Source organism: Littorina saxatilis, linkage group LG17, assembly GCF_037325665.1.
Source record: "Littorina saxatilis isolate snail1 linkage group LG17, US_GU_Lsax_2.0, whole genome shotgun sequence".
NCBI classification, from domain to species: Eukaryota; Metazoa; Mollusca; class Gastropoda; order Littorinimorpha; family Littorinidae; genus Littorina; species Littorina saxatilis.
Window position 1 is genome coordinate 14,747,654 of NC_090261.1, and position 14,085 is coordinate 14,761,738.

The following is a 14,085-nucleotide window of genomic DNA, read 5'->3' on the forward strand; positions in this document are numbered from 1 at the left end:
ACAACTGATAGTGACAAACTTATTACAAAGCCAATTATTTACCGACTGAGCCCCGCACTGCCTTAAAAACAAATATTCCTTTCAAACTTCAGGCAGACTCAGATAGTTTCTCTACCTCTCGACTTCACCAGGAATGTGAAGCACTTTAAAACAAAGCCACTTTCAATTTTCACTGGGTTCTACTGCTGGAAAACAGGAAACATTTCAACAAAGGAATGTTGACAAAAACTATGACACAATGCCTGAGCTTGACAAAAAAAACTATGACACATTGCTCTTGAAAAAAAAGTATAGAATATCACAAAGTTAACATGCATACACTGAGTACAAATCCAGATAAACATGTATGCACACTTTCGATGTCTACAAATTCCTTTCCATATAATGATTGTTTGTTATTTAAATTGTGAACTTTATTTCACACATGTATGCATTCTCATGCACGAGCACTAATTTGCTTAGTCACACTTGCGCATTTACCCTGTCAGTCTCATGCACACATAAGAATCAAAGTGCAAGCGAGATCATTCATGCTGGATGATGTAATAAACATTAACCTTTTGTGACCAATACCAGACAGTAAATAACCATTCTGAATAAGTAGAACTGCACACAATGACATGTTTTAATATCACTTTCAACTGCTGCAAAGAATTTAGAACAGCGGCTACTAAAGTACTTTTATATACAGTCTCAAAATTGCTAACAGTCAGTATTATGAGGAAAGATGAACATATTAAAGAATTGTTCAAACACACCACAACTACTCACACAAACACTCATGTGCTCTCACTAAACACTGATGCTGACAGATGCATGCTTGTAAGGTGGGGGTGGGGTTTGGGGTGGGGGGTGGGCAGCAATACTGGGGATGTCAAGGAAAGGAGACTGCACATAAACAGAAAAACATACTTTTTCTGTCATTCTCGGACAACTGTATGATGTCATTAATCATTTATTCCAGAGCTCTGAATCTTACCTTTCAATATTTCTGTAGTGTGCGGTCAATAAAGAACACGTAGTTCAAGTTGTTTTTTCTTCAACCACAGACATTCTGCAGACACACAGCATTACTTTAACAAAAAAACACTACAATAATCTTACATTCAAAAGTTCTAAATTGTACAATGCATTATTTATTTTAACTTTGTTTGTAACCACATACTTCCCGCAGACACATAGCAATAGTTCAAATGCTACCGGTACTACATTATCTTTGACACATGTCAACATCTCAAGGAATGCGGTCAACAAGCTCTGTGCTACGTACTGTACATTTAAGTCAAAAGGATTTGCTGTGCTGGTAAGAGTGACTTAGCATCAGCGTTAACAAGCTAAGGTGACTTAGTATGGATGATTTACTCTGCAACCAGCATGCATAGTGTGTGTTTTGACTGACACAATATTGCACTTTACAAGTAAACATTTAATCTTCATCTAACATTAATATCTTTGTGACCTTTACGTGAGACAGGCAAATGGAAATCAATATACATGGACCTTCCAAGCACAATTACCCTACAGCTTGGGAATCCCCAAAACTGAAAGTAGTTTTTATAGAAAACAATATGTGAAACTTGTGCAATATGGAAATCATAATGTCGGGCTCGTTCATCATAATTTTTATTTATATCCAAAAAGAAAGGTTATGTGCTTGTTCGTGACTCCTCAGAGCCATGCCATTCATCAAATAATTCTCACAGTCAATAAGGAAAATCCTGTTCATTCTTGAATGTTGATGTCTACCTGCCTGTCTGCCTGTCTACCTGGTTATGTTGGACTGTTTGTTTGCAGCAGCGTTGATTAACATAAAAGAGTGCAAGGGTGTAACAAAACATGATGCAGCTACAAAAATGCATTCAATGGTTGAAAAATGTACAGTGGAACCTGCGACGAAAGGACCCCCACAGGACCCCCACAGGACCAGCTGACAGCGCCCCTTCATTGGCTGTCACGACAGGTATATTTTGGTAAAGATAACAGACAAAAGGAATGCCAGAAGTGTCCTATATTGGGAGGTGTCCTCTTATCAGAGGGGCCTCACATGGCAGGTACTACTGTACTATGTATACAACATATTGCAACTCATTGAACCCCTGATCAAATCAGATTTTTAACACACACCCAGGAGTTTGACAATGGCACTGTCAGATCCCTCAAAAGAAGTTTCTCTGAAACGGCAAAGCTGAACAAGAAAGCCCCTAAGACAAGAGCTCAGATCCTCATACAAGATGGTTCCATGCAATGGCAAAGCTGAACAAGAAAGCCCCTAAGACAAGAGCTCAGATCCTCATACAAGATGGTTCCATGCAATGGCAAAGCTGAACACAAAGACCTCTGAGCCAGGAGCACAGATCCTCTAGACGAGGGGTCAGTGTGATGGCAAATTGAGACATGAGGACCACTATGCCAGAAGCTGGATGGACCCATTGTCCGAGCCCAGCAGCAGGGTTCTGTTGAGCGGCAGGACAGCCATACTGGTCAGCACACCTTTGAACGTGTCCGACCTCAGCTTCACACTGTTGAACATGGCCTGTGAAAGGAAACAAGAGACATTTTCTGTGAACAAGAACAATTTTCTGTGAGTTTTTAACCAGACATTATCTTGTACTTCAGCAAGAGAACATGAACATGTACAATGTGAAATTTTAGTCACTCATTTGCAAATGCAATGCCTTTGAAGAAGGACTCCCCAAAAATATGGCCAAGGCAACATAGTATTTATGAGTAATTTATTCATTACACTGATTCACAGGGAAATTATTCCTGTCATGGTATGTTCAACTACATGTATGTGCTTTTGTCTTGCAACAGCAGAATTTTTTAGGCAGTTGTGCTCATAGCAGAGCATACTCATGAGTTTCCATCAACTCATGAGTTTCCATCAACCGGAGAAATATGAACACAATGGATTTTAGTCAAACAAATACTCAGGTTACATTACAGTAGAACCACCCATGGAAGACCTAAAACAAGTCCAAGAAAAGTATGAATTAAAAGGGAGGTATTTTTGAAATATACATTATGATAAGAACATCTATGAATGCAGGGTCTCAAAGACAGGAAAGTCTTAAAAAGGGGTCTTACAGGCAGGAAAGTCTTAACAAGGCGTCTTACAGGCAGGTAAGTCTTAACAAGGGGTCTTACAGGCAGGTAAGTCTTAACAAGGGGTCTTACAGGCAGGAAAGTCTTAACAAGGGGTCTTACAGGCAGGTAAGTCTTAACGAGGGGTCTTAAAGACAGGAAAGTCTTAACAAGGGGTCTTAAAGACAGGACAGTCTTAACAAGGCGTCTTAAAGGCAGGACAGTCTTAACAAGGCGTCTTAAAGGCAGGACAGTCTTAACAAGGCGTCTTAAAGACAGGACAGTCTTAACAAGGGGTCTTAAAGGCAGGACAGTCTTAACAAGGGGTCTTAAAGGCAGGACAGTCTTAACAAGGGGTCTTAAAGGCAGGACAGTCTTAACAAGGCGTCTTAAAGGCAGGACAGTCTTAACAAGGGGTCTTAAAGGCAGGAAAGTCTTAACAAGGGGTCTTACAGGCAGGAAAGTCTTAACAAGGGGTCTTACAGGCAGGAAAGTCTTAACAAGGGGTCTTACAGGCAGGAGAGTCTTAACAAGGAGTCTTACAAGTCGAGCTCCATTGTACTTACTGCATGTAATCTACCTCTTATGTCTCATACTACATTCTAGCTTCCCTGATTCCATCATCACCAATATTAAAACAGATATAAAAGTACGTGTACATTGTCTCCCACGCTGGAGTGGACGCCGATCCTGTTGGCAGTGGTGGCGCTCAGCACCTGGTCCCTGTAGAAACTGAAGCAGTGCACTGGATCACTGGGACCTGAAACAACAATGATACACACTCAACACACACACGAATAAACAAAGATGAACGCATTGCTGACAGTCATCTTGCATATTTGCATTTCATGTGTATACCCAACTGCTATCCTGCTTTGCTAATTATCTTTATCTGTAACTGTACTTATATGTTTGGTGAGATTTGACCAAGAAACTTTTACTGTACATATGTGTCCGCCTCGTTTGCTCCTTTTGTTATCTTTAATTGTTTCTTGTTGGATTATACATGTACTAAAATACAGCCCTGCATTTGATTGTCTACACTTAACATTCACTCTTTGGTCCTTGTTTTGGGGTCCAATTAGTTAGTACCCCGACTGTGTTCTCAACAAAGCTCACAATTTCACACAATGGATTTGCTTATTAACTGCAGTTTCCCTTTTCCGAAATTGTACACACCCTTCAGCTGACAGATCTCGTTGCCTCCATCAATGCTCCACACTCTCAGTGTCCCGTCAAATGAAGAGGACACCAGCTTGTGACGACTGTAAGCCTTTAGCTGTGTAACAGACACAGAAAATGACTCGGTACAAGTTTGGGATCAAGAAAAAAGTGTTGTAACATGCATGAAACTGGAGGATAATGCACTTCTCTCACAACTCTGTCTTGGTTACAGTGTTGTTCCTAAGCTCAGAGGACAATAGGTCAGTTGGACCTGGTTTGAAAATATGTGTAGGTCCAAATGTTCTGGCTACAAAAAAAAGCTCTGCCTCCTTCAGACGTCTTAAGGGAGAACAGCACAGTCCCTCATCTCAACAACACAATGGCTGTCAAAAAGTGCACCAGCCAAATTTCAGTCTCTCGACGTAAATGCAACCAACCTGTAAGATTTCCCCATCATGAGCTTTCCAGGAGGACAGCAGCAGACCACTGGTCAGTTCTAGGATGGAGACGACCCCTGTGGAGAACCCCACAGCCACCCAACTCCCCTCGGGGCACACACCCACACACCGCAACAGTCCTGCAGCATGCAAAACAGTGACATCAATTGTCTTTTAACCTACACAATGCTCTTGGCTGGTCAGATGAGTGATGCAAAAGTGAATGGAAACAGTTCATCATTACAAAGAACAGTCCCTCACTGACATGTGACAGGCAAAACATGGTGGTGTTAACAGTCGTTTGCACTACCCAATTCTCTAAGCTGGTTGGATGTGAGTGAGTGGAGATAAGTCGATCAGTCTTTCACATTACTCAGGTCACACAATCACACTATAACAGACCTGCTGAAGGAAAAATTGTGGCATCAACAAACTCTACACTGACTAGTAGTGTAAACTAAAGAAAATGGGGTTAAAACTATATTCTTCCCAAACGTAACATCTTATTTTGTGCTACATGTATAAGGTAAATGATCATGCTGGGCATAATTATGTTTCCCAAAACAACCCTGACTACATGCCCTTCGACCAGTGATCCTTGCTAAGAATCACACAAAAAGTTAGAATAACAGGATTCAATTGTGCAGGTTATCAGTGACGAATTTCTGATACAAAGCAAAATGAACAAAGACCTACAGCTGGAGACCAGGATATCAGACCATTTATGGAATAAGGGGCACAACTGCGTAACTCACTGAGCCGTAACATATCTGCATGGTTATGACCCTTTCGTAAGTGATCCAGTTGTTGAAATTATTCATGAATGTTGCCTTTATGTTGTCATTGGTATTTTTTCAGTTACATAATTTTTGCTGAAATCAGCATAACAAACAAAGTAAGTATCAGATTTAAATATCTGACGAGCAACACAAAAGCAATGGAGCAGAATGTGAAAGCACTGTGTTGTCTGTTACCTAAAGAACCTGTAGAACATCGGAATTCGTGACCATACTTGTAGGTGCGAAGATCAAGGAATCTGAACAAAATAAAAGAACATGTTCTATAACATTAAAAACAAAGGAAAAAAATACATACATCCAATCTGATTATTAGAAAAATGATAAAACATAGTGATCGTAAGAAGCAAACACTCTGAAAACAGGCAGTTACAAAAAAAACACTGGAACCACAACAATTTCAGTTGGGAAACAAAATAGGGGTTTTATCTGTACAAGCGAATCAGAACAGACAAATGCCTGCTTAGACTGTCTGTGATTAAGAGAATTTAACAGCACACTCATGATCCAACACACTAGAGCTCAATACTTTCCTGTGCATTGCCTTTATGCACAACTGACAGTGGCCAGGAATCAACTTCCAAGGAAACTACATGGATGATATCAGTTGAAGACCACAGCCTACAAATTGCCTTACCAAGGAGGAAAACAGGACTGTACATAACATTTACTAGCTTAGGGAGCTGGAGGGAGGTATTCTAGCGGTACTATACGCACAGAATGTCCTTGAAATGCACTGCCTCATATGAAGAGAAGCCTGATTATTACAATGACCATCCTGTGCAATATAGTGGAACCCCCCTTTCAAGACCTGGAGGAAAAAGAACTAAGAAAATCTGGTCTTAGAAAGGAGGGAGTCTTTAAATGGGGACAAGACGTTAAGAACAGAAAATCTGGGGTAAAACAGGGTTTTAAATAGGGAGAGTCTTAAGTCGGGGAGTCTTAAGTCGGGGGGTCTTAAAAGGGGGGGTTTCCACTATAACAAGACACATTTCCACAGGGGTAATCAGGAAAACACCAATATCAGCAACCCATCCAGAGACTGACCTGAGCCTGGCCACAGTGGTACCCATCAGGACAAGTGGACTTGGATGGGGATAGCTTCCGGAGCCATGGCACTAATAACTTACCTTTCTTGTATTTTTATTCTACATTTAGGAATGTTAGCAGTTTTTCTGTTTTTGTCTTTTTATCAATATCAGCAGCCCATCCAGAGACTTACCTGAGTGTGGCCTCAGTGGTCCCCATCAGAACAAGGGGGCTGGGGGCGGGGATGGCCTGCAGAGCCACGGCGGGGGAGTAGCGGGGGGACTCCAGCTGACACAGACTGACCCCTGTGTACGGGTCCCACACCTGCACATACACAAAACCATGAAACACAGGTGTGCAATTGAAGAGAAAACATTATATGTATGTGTGTGTGTGTGTGTGTACTGTAGAAAAAAGAAACCAATGCATGAATGGGGATGCAGAAAGTGTTTATTTATGTGTGTGTGTGTGTGTGTGTGTGTGTGTGTGTGTGTGTGTGTGTGTGTGTGTGTGTGTGTGCGTGTGTCAGTATGTGCGTGAATGTGTGGTGAGTGCTCGGATGCATGCCTGTGTGCATGCTACGAGTTATGATCCAAACAAAATGATCAAACCGCGATTATAAAAGTCTCAGGCCACTGATCATAAAAAGTAATATTTCATTTGAAAGGCCAACCATTTAACTGGTATACCTCTAAGAGATGACGTCATTAAGTTACTACGTCATAAATGACGAGGTTTTAAGATATGTCACTTTTGGGTTGTGCTTCAAAACAGAGTCTTTTGTCAAGCGCCATGAAAATCTTCACTTCTTTGAAAGAGTGTAGCTGGATGATGGTACAAAGAAAATGTCTACAAAGCTGAAGAACGTTACATGAATCAAAGCTGTTCCATATTCTACAATCTGACAAAAGAAAAGGGAAATCGAAACTGGGGAAAAGGGGAATAACTCTGACAAGCCAAAAAACCTTCCGAAGAACGCTTCAAACGAGAATAATGTAGCTGCTGTGTCAACATTTCAGAACTAAGATTAAAAAGTGTACATGCAAGTATAGAGTGCAAAACTTCAACTTTCATATGGAACAGTCCAGAGAATTCTACTCAATGATCTTCCGCTTCAAAAGCTGGCCGCAAAATGGGTGCCTCATTAGCTGACAGGGGAACGGAAGGAGCATCAAGGTCCTCTTGTACGCGATCTGCTCAACATCTGCTCAACCGTTGTAAACCCAGTAGACCCAAATTTGTTGTTACTGTAGTCACTGATTATCAGACTTTGGTTTCCTTTTACTTTAGTGCCAGAGAACACAGAAACAAAGCGTGTCGAGACCAAAATGATGAGATGCATCACATTTGTAAGCGAGGTTTTCAAAGCAGAAACAGGGCTATTCGCTGTATTTTTGGTTCCGTTGCTGTCGATATTCTGTCTACTAACAGCACAGTCATTGTCATGTACTATGCAGAAAGCTTTTTACCCAAACTTACTTACGAGTTTAGCAGTCAGCGACCAAACTGCCAAACCCAGATTCCCCTTCTCCTTTATGAAAATGTCAGTCTCCACAAAATAAGGGACGTAACTCCATTCCTAAAAGACGAAATGATTCCATTTTTGCCTCACACGTTCTTCAGACCATATTACAACCCTTGTGATTTCTGATTATACCCTCTTTGAAAATCAGACTTTTTGCCAACAAGTTTTATTGCACCCAGGACCTCAAAAAGGCCGTCAAATCAGAGCTCAAGGACAACCCCAAATAAGGCCACCTTAAGGCCTCCTCTGATTGGCTTAGGCACTTGTGCCTTTGCATTGATGTAGGAGGAGAGTAGTTCTAAAGACTGCTGTTATTTGGGCCAGATACGCCGAACAGTCTGTGCGAAAATCACATTTGATAATTTTGTTTGGATCATACCTCGTATTATGCGTGTGTCCATGATGATTGCAATACTAAAATGTAAATAAAAACCTTTGATGGAGCAAATAAAAAATCAAACAGCAACATCAGAAAAAGAAGAAAACAGCTTCAAATTTGATTTCAGAGGAAGACAGAAAATACGACGGAATTCCAAAGAATCTTGTCCTGGCTAAGCGACAGAAAACACAAAACATCACATCAAATTGTTGACTTCATGATGCACAACTAATGAAAGCTGACACTCTGGAAGTCACACCGGTATGTGTTTACAAAGTGATAAAACTATGCAAGGCAACCTACATGCACAGTGCTGTCGCAAGATGCCACCTGACGCATGCTCTCCACATAGGCTACAGAGAACACTGACTTCTTGTGCTGTTGATATGTCCACTGGCAAGGCATTCTGCAGGAAAATACAAACAGTATTAATAATAGTGCACACACACACACGAAAAATGCCATATACACATATGCATACACTCACACACACACACGCATGCACAAATGCATGAACACACCCACACACATGCATATGCATAAATGCATGAACAACACCTCCACACACACCACACACACACAACCTGTTAGTGCCATCTCCACAGCTGGTGAGAGCCCAGAGTCTCACAGTCTTGTCTTTGCTGGCACTTATGAAACAGTTTTCCGTATCCATGGGAACGATGCACCGAATGCTGTTGGTGTGACCTACAATCAAATAAGATGGTCGCATAAAAAGAGATTCATCAGCACCGTCGTATCATCAACAGAAACCCATATAAAAGATGATTGTATGCTTGCTAAATAGGTTACAGTGTAAAGTTCAGCTCATTACAGCGTCCATATATTTCATTATCAGTCATTAATGATACCATTTAATGTCTGTATATCCAAGCAAATATAGCAAGTATTCAAAGACAGACAGACAATTAAGTGTTTATTTTACACTGTTTTGATCATGATTTTTTCATGAATGCACTACAAATTGTTGTGTTCTTATTTTTCTTGTTGCAGCAGAGTGAATGCAAGTCCTGTGTAGCTACTTACCTACAAAACTCTGCAGCTTGATCTGTTTGAAGTTGAACAGCGTGTCACGCTCATGGAGTCCTGCAAAAAAGACAACTAGTACACTTCAATACATATTCATTTTGGGCCTATCTGAAGCAGGGGGAAACACTACATATTTCACTCTAAGAAATTCTGCACTCTTCTCAGAATGTAAATTAATGTACCACCAATGCAGATTTACTTTTCTTCCTGATCAAAGTATATAATATACAAGAATGCTGAATATGTAGTGTGACATTTAGATTAAAATAAGCAGTGGCTGCTCAGTAATTCTGAAATCGCTTCCATAAGGAAAAAAAAAAGACAAGAGACTCAATCTCACAGACACAGATGGAAGGAAAACTGAAGCAGCCAGTTGATATACATCAGAGTATTGTCTGCCACTCCATTATGTTGTCTCTAAGAGCACATTTAGAAGTTTAACTTGTTTCTCTCTTTATAGAGAGATAATGGAAAATTTCCTAAATAAATTATCATTTAATTAATATACTTACCCGAATCACATTAGCATTGAGTCACCTGAGATGCTTATCACTGAAAAACGCTTACCCGGCTAAAGAATTTAAAGGGAAGCAACCCCATCACCAAAACGAAAGTGAAAGTAGCTTTGGTAATGGGCCAGTACACCGGGAGTTACCTCCCATACGGGTGTATGCCACGTCACTTCCTCTAGGAACACGTGCCTATTATCATACGGCTTTAAAAAATCTTAAAACCATAAGCGGGGCAGGTGGGAGGGAATACAGTATGTGATTCGGGTAAGTATATTAATTAAATGATAATTTATTTAGGAAATTTTCCATTTAATATCATATTCTTACTCCGAATCACATTAGCAGATAACATCAACAAGGCGGTGGGCTAGAAATGAATCAAAACTCACCATCAAGTTCTGGACAGGAACTGGCCTGCTGCTATGAGCGCTGGAAGGCCTCTGGAGCCATCCTGTCGAAGAGCTGTGACGTCCCGAAGATAAAAGTTTATGAAAACATCTTCGGAACGCCAATACGCAGTTGTCAGCACCTCCTCTAGACGTCTGGAGCGCAGAACTGCCAGAGAGGATGCCCACGCCCTCGTCTCATGGGCTCGGGCCGAGTCAAGTGGCAAGGAGGGCATAACCCCCCCCCTCTTTGTGCGCCTCCACTCATAAGCCTGCTTGATGAGCGAGGACACCCACCGGGCCAACGTTACCTTCGACAAATCTTTCTCGCGCCTAGTAAGGAGAGAGATAAACAACAACTTCTGAGAACTAGACCGAATCGGCTGAGTCCGGGCTAAGTACAGACGAAGTGCCCTCACAGGGCAATTGACCGAATCGGGGTCACCCGGGGCCAACGCGCTGGTCAGAGCCTTAACTCTAACCAGCGGAGAGGCCTGCCCCGGAGACTGATTCTTGGCCAGGAAATCAGGCCGGAAACGCAAAGATGCGGAACCGTCCGGCTCAAAGGAGATATCTCCAGGCTGACCCGACAGGGCGTGGACCTCGCTACCCCGTCGGGCCGTAGCCAACAAAAGGAGAAACAGCGCTTTGCGAGTGACATTGAACAGACTGGCCTCGCTTAAAGGCTCAAAATCCGCAGAACGAAGGAATTCCAGGATTAAAAACAAGTCCCACTTGGGAGCGGGCAAACGAGCTTTAGCTTCCTTAAGAGCAGCCCCTTTAATGACTGCAGCTATAACGCCCCCGACTCGAACAGAACGACCAATCTGCTGAAGAGTCGCCGAGATAGCGGAGCGCCGGACCCTCAACGAGGAGACTGAGGCGCCCTGTGAAGACATGAAAGAGAGGTGGTTAGCGACCTGAATAGAGCGCGGAGCCACCGAACTCACCCCTCTAGCTGAACACCAGGCAGTCCATGCCTTCCAGTGGGAAGCATAAACTGAAGAGGTGGACGCTCTATGCGAGCGAGCCACCAAGTCCAGAGTCAAAGACGACGCCCCAGAGCGCTTCAGCGAGTCCCGAACAACTTCCACACGTGAAGCTTCAGAAGACTGGGCTCCTCGTGTGGAATGCCTGTTCGGGGCTGCACTAGTTCCCCTCGCACGAGTGCGAGAGGAATGGGGGGCCCTTGGGCAAGCCGAAGAAGATCTGGAAACCAGACCTGCGACGGCCACAGAGGAGCGACCAGAAGAAGAAGGGCCGGCTCCTCCATCTCCGCTTTCCGGATTACTCGGCTGAGTAACGGAAAGGGAGGAGTCTGAAGATCTGTATGTGCCCCCCAACCCTCCCTGGACGCATCTGTAAAGAGGTCCAGGTCAGGGAGGGGCACGACGATCGGAACACCTCTGCAGACCCACTCCGTGTGCAACCACGGAAGGGTCGCAGACTGGAACCATCCCTGCAAAGGGATGAGGGCGTCCCAGTCCACCAGAGGAGAGTCCACAAACGGCTTCAGCGCGAACTGAAGCGGACATTTGTGGACCCGGCCCAGTGAAACCAGAAGAGCCATAGACTCCATCTGCCCCAAGATGGAGGCGAGCGAGCGGATGGAAGCCATCAGGAGAGGTAAAGTGGAGCGAATCTGAGCTTGGAGCTTGTCCACCCTTCTCTGAGAAGGCTGGACAGTCCAAGCGACCGTGTCGAAAGACATCCCCAGATAAGTGAATGTCTGTGACGGGGTCAGCTCCGACTTTACCCGGTTGATCGAGAACCCCAACCAGTTGGATTCTCGAAGAACCGTCAGGGTATCCTGCGAACAGCCGCTCTGGGACTGGTTCATGATGAGCCAGTCGTCCAGATAAGCCCGCAGACGGATACCCTGGGACCTCACCAGTACACAGACCTGTCTCACCACCATGGTGAAAATCCACGGTGCGAGAGACAGCCCGAAAGGGAGTGCGCGAAACTGGTAGATCTGATCTCCCCACCGGAAACGAAGCCATTTCCGGTCGGTCGGATGCATAAGAATGTGAAAGTATGCGTCCGTGAGATCGATCGAGGTCACCCAGTCTCCTGGGCGGAGAGAGTCTCGGACAGAGGCTGGCGTCTCCATCTTGAATTTTATCTCCCTCAAGAAAGTATTGAGGAGAGATAAATCCAACACGGGACGCCATCCTCCTGATGCTTTGGGAACAGCGACCAGACGCCCGTAAAATCCCAGGGAGCTGTGGACCCGAACTCTCTCCACCGCGCCCTTCTGCTCCAGGGAGGCAATTTCCGACTGCAAGACGGAACGTGCTTCCTGCGAGAAGGGGGGCTTGAACCGCGGAGGCACTCGGGTAAGAGGCGCCTTTTCCTCCCGCCAGAGTAGACGGAAGCCCGAACTCACCACTCCCACAATCCATTGGCTGTCTACTACCGACATCCAACGAGAAAGTGCCCGGGAGGGGCCTCCCGCCATCACCAAGGTGGAGGGCGGGAGGGAGGTGAGATCGGGAGCGCTTCATTGGGGGTGTGGCTTACTTCCAGAGCCGCCACGCCCCCTCCCCGATGCCGTCCTCTTCTTCCCACCACGAGCGGCCGGCGAAGCCTGCCGCTTCTGAGCTGGCTTGGGGTTAGACGATGTCTGAGCCTGCTTCTGTTTAGAAGGCTGAGACTGTTTCACCCCCTTCAGAGTGTAGTCAAGGAACTGACTGTCCTTGTTTGACTGAATCTCCTTCTGTCTGGCATCCAGTGCCAGCGGACAGAAGAGAGACTCCTCTGAGACCGGGGAGACTCTCAAGGTCTCCCTAGTAGCCAGCTCCGTGAATTGGGACTGCGAGAGGAAGAGATCCCTCCTGCAGAGTACCGCTTGGGTGTACTGCAGGGAGGAAAGACGCAATTGTTCCTCATTGACCTTGGCCAATGCGGTCAAAAGCGCAGAGACATCGTCCGCATTCTGTTCTTCACTGAGAGTGAAAGGAACTAGCGAATCGGTCAATGCCCGAGACAGAGCCCGAACGAGAGTCTCCGCAATGGAGGACAGTTCGATCTGCCGACGTCCAACCTCCTCAGCAGAGAGGAGGGAAGCCTCGGAAACCGGCAAAACCGAATCACGCTTGATCGGTTTAGTCAGAAGAGGCAGCAATTCCCGGGAAACCGGAAGGGTAGCCCTAGGGAGTGCAAAAGACGCCAGCCAATTCTGGCTCTGATTGGGCATGCCAAGCTTCCTATTGGCCGTAGGCACGAAGGAAGAGGCTTGGGCAGCTGAAGCCACCCACTGCTGAGCTGATTCCGGAACTGGACCAAAAGGAAGCAGTAACGGAACAGGCACTGGCCGAATACCACTCCCCGCATGTGCTGGACGAACCAGTGAATGCGAAAGTTGGTAAGCCACTGACGGAGACTCGGCGAACCGGAAGGAAGAAACATCCTCCTGTGCCGGCCGGAAGTCCGCCATGGCAGAAGGAACGAATGATGCGGAAGAGTCCGCAGCCACCACCCCTTCAGGAAAATAACGAGACGTTACTTCCGCCGCGACGTCAAGAACAGACTTGAGCTTCGACGGAAACACGCCCCGCGACTCCTCGCTGACCACTGATGGAGCATCAGAATAGTCACACGTGGAACCATGACCGAAGTCACCAGTTCCGGAAGCAGAAGCATGCCCTGGCAAACCGGAAACCGGAAAAGCCTGAGCACTAACGTCATCCTGCCGCCCAAAACCCTGTGAAGGTAAAGGGTAA

General features: G+C 44.9%; 1 protein-coding gene across 1 annotated transcript in view; it reads right to left on the minus strand.

The window, feature by feature from the left end:
* Window positions 1-842: 842 nt before the first annotated feature.
* The window catches only part of LOC138952423 (WD repeat-containing protein 81-like), a 49,153-nt gene continuing 35,910 nt past the window's right edge, over window positions 843-14,085 (minus strand). The window contains exons 20-28 of the mRNA XM_070324092.1: window positions 9,460-9,519; window positions 9,000-9,120; window positions 8,719-8,821; window positions 6,705-6,835; window positions 5,660-5,721; window positions 4,686-4,825; window positions 4,264-4,363; window positions 3,744-3,844; window positions 843-2,533 (exon numbers count right to left, since the gene is read on the minus strand). Coding sequence (XP_070180193.1) covers window positions 2,405-2,533; window positions 3,744-3,844; window positions 4,264-4,363; window positions 4,686-4,825; window positions 5,660-5,721; window positions 6,705-6,835; window positions 8,719-8,821; window positions 9,000-9,120; window positions 9,460-9,519 — 947 coding nt within the window. The 3' untranslated portion in view covers window positions 843-2,404. The remainder of the gene's footprint in view (window positions 2,534-3,743; window positions 3,845-4,263; window positions 4,364-4,685; window positions 4,826-5,659; window positions 5,722-6,704; window positions 6,836-8,718; window positions 8,822-8,999; window positions 9,121-9,459; window positions 9,520-14,085) is intronic.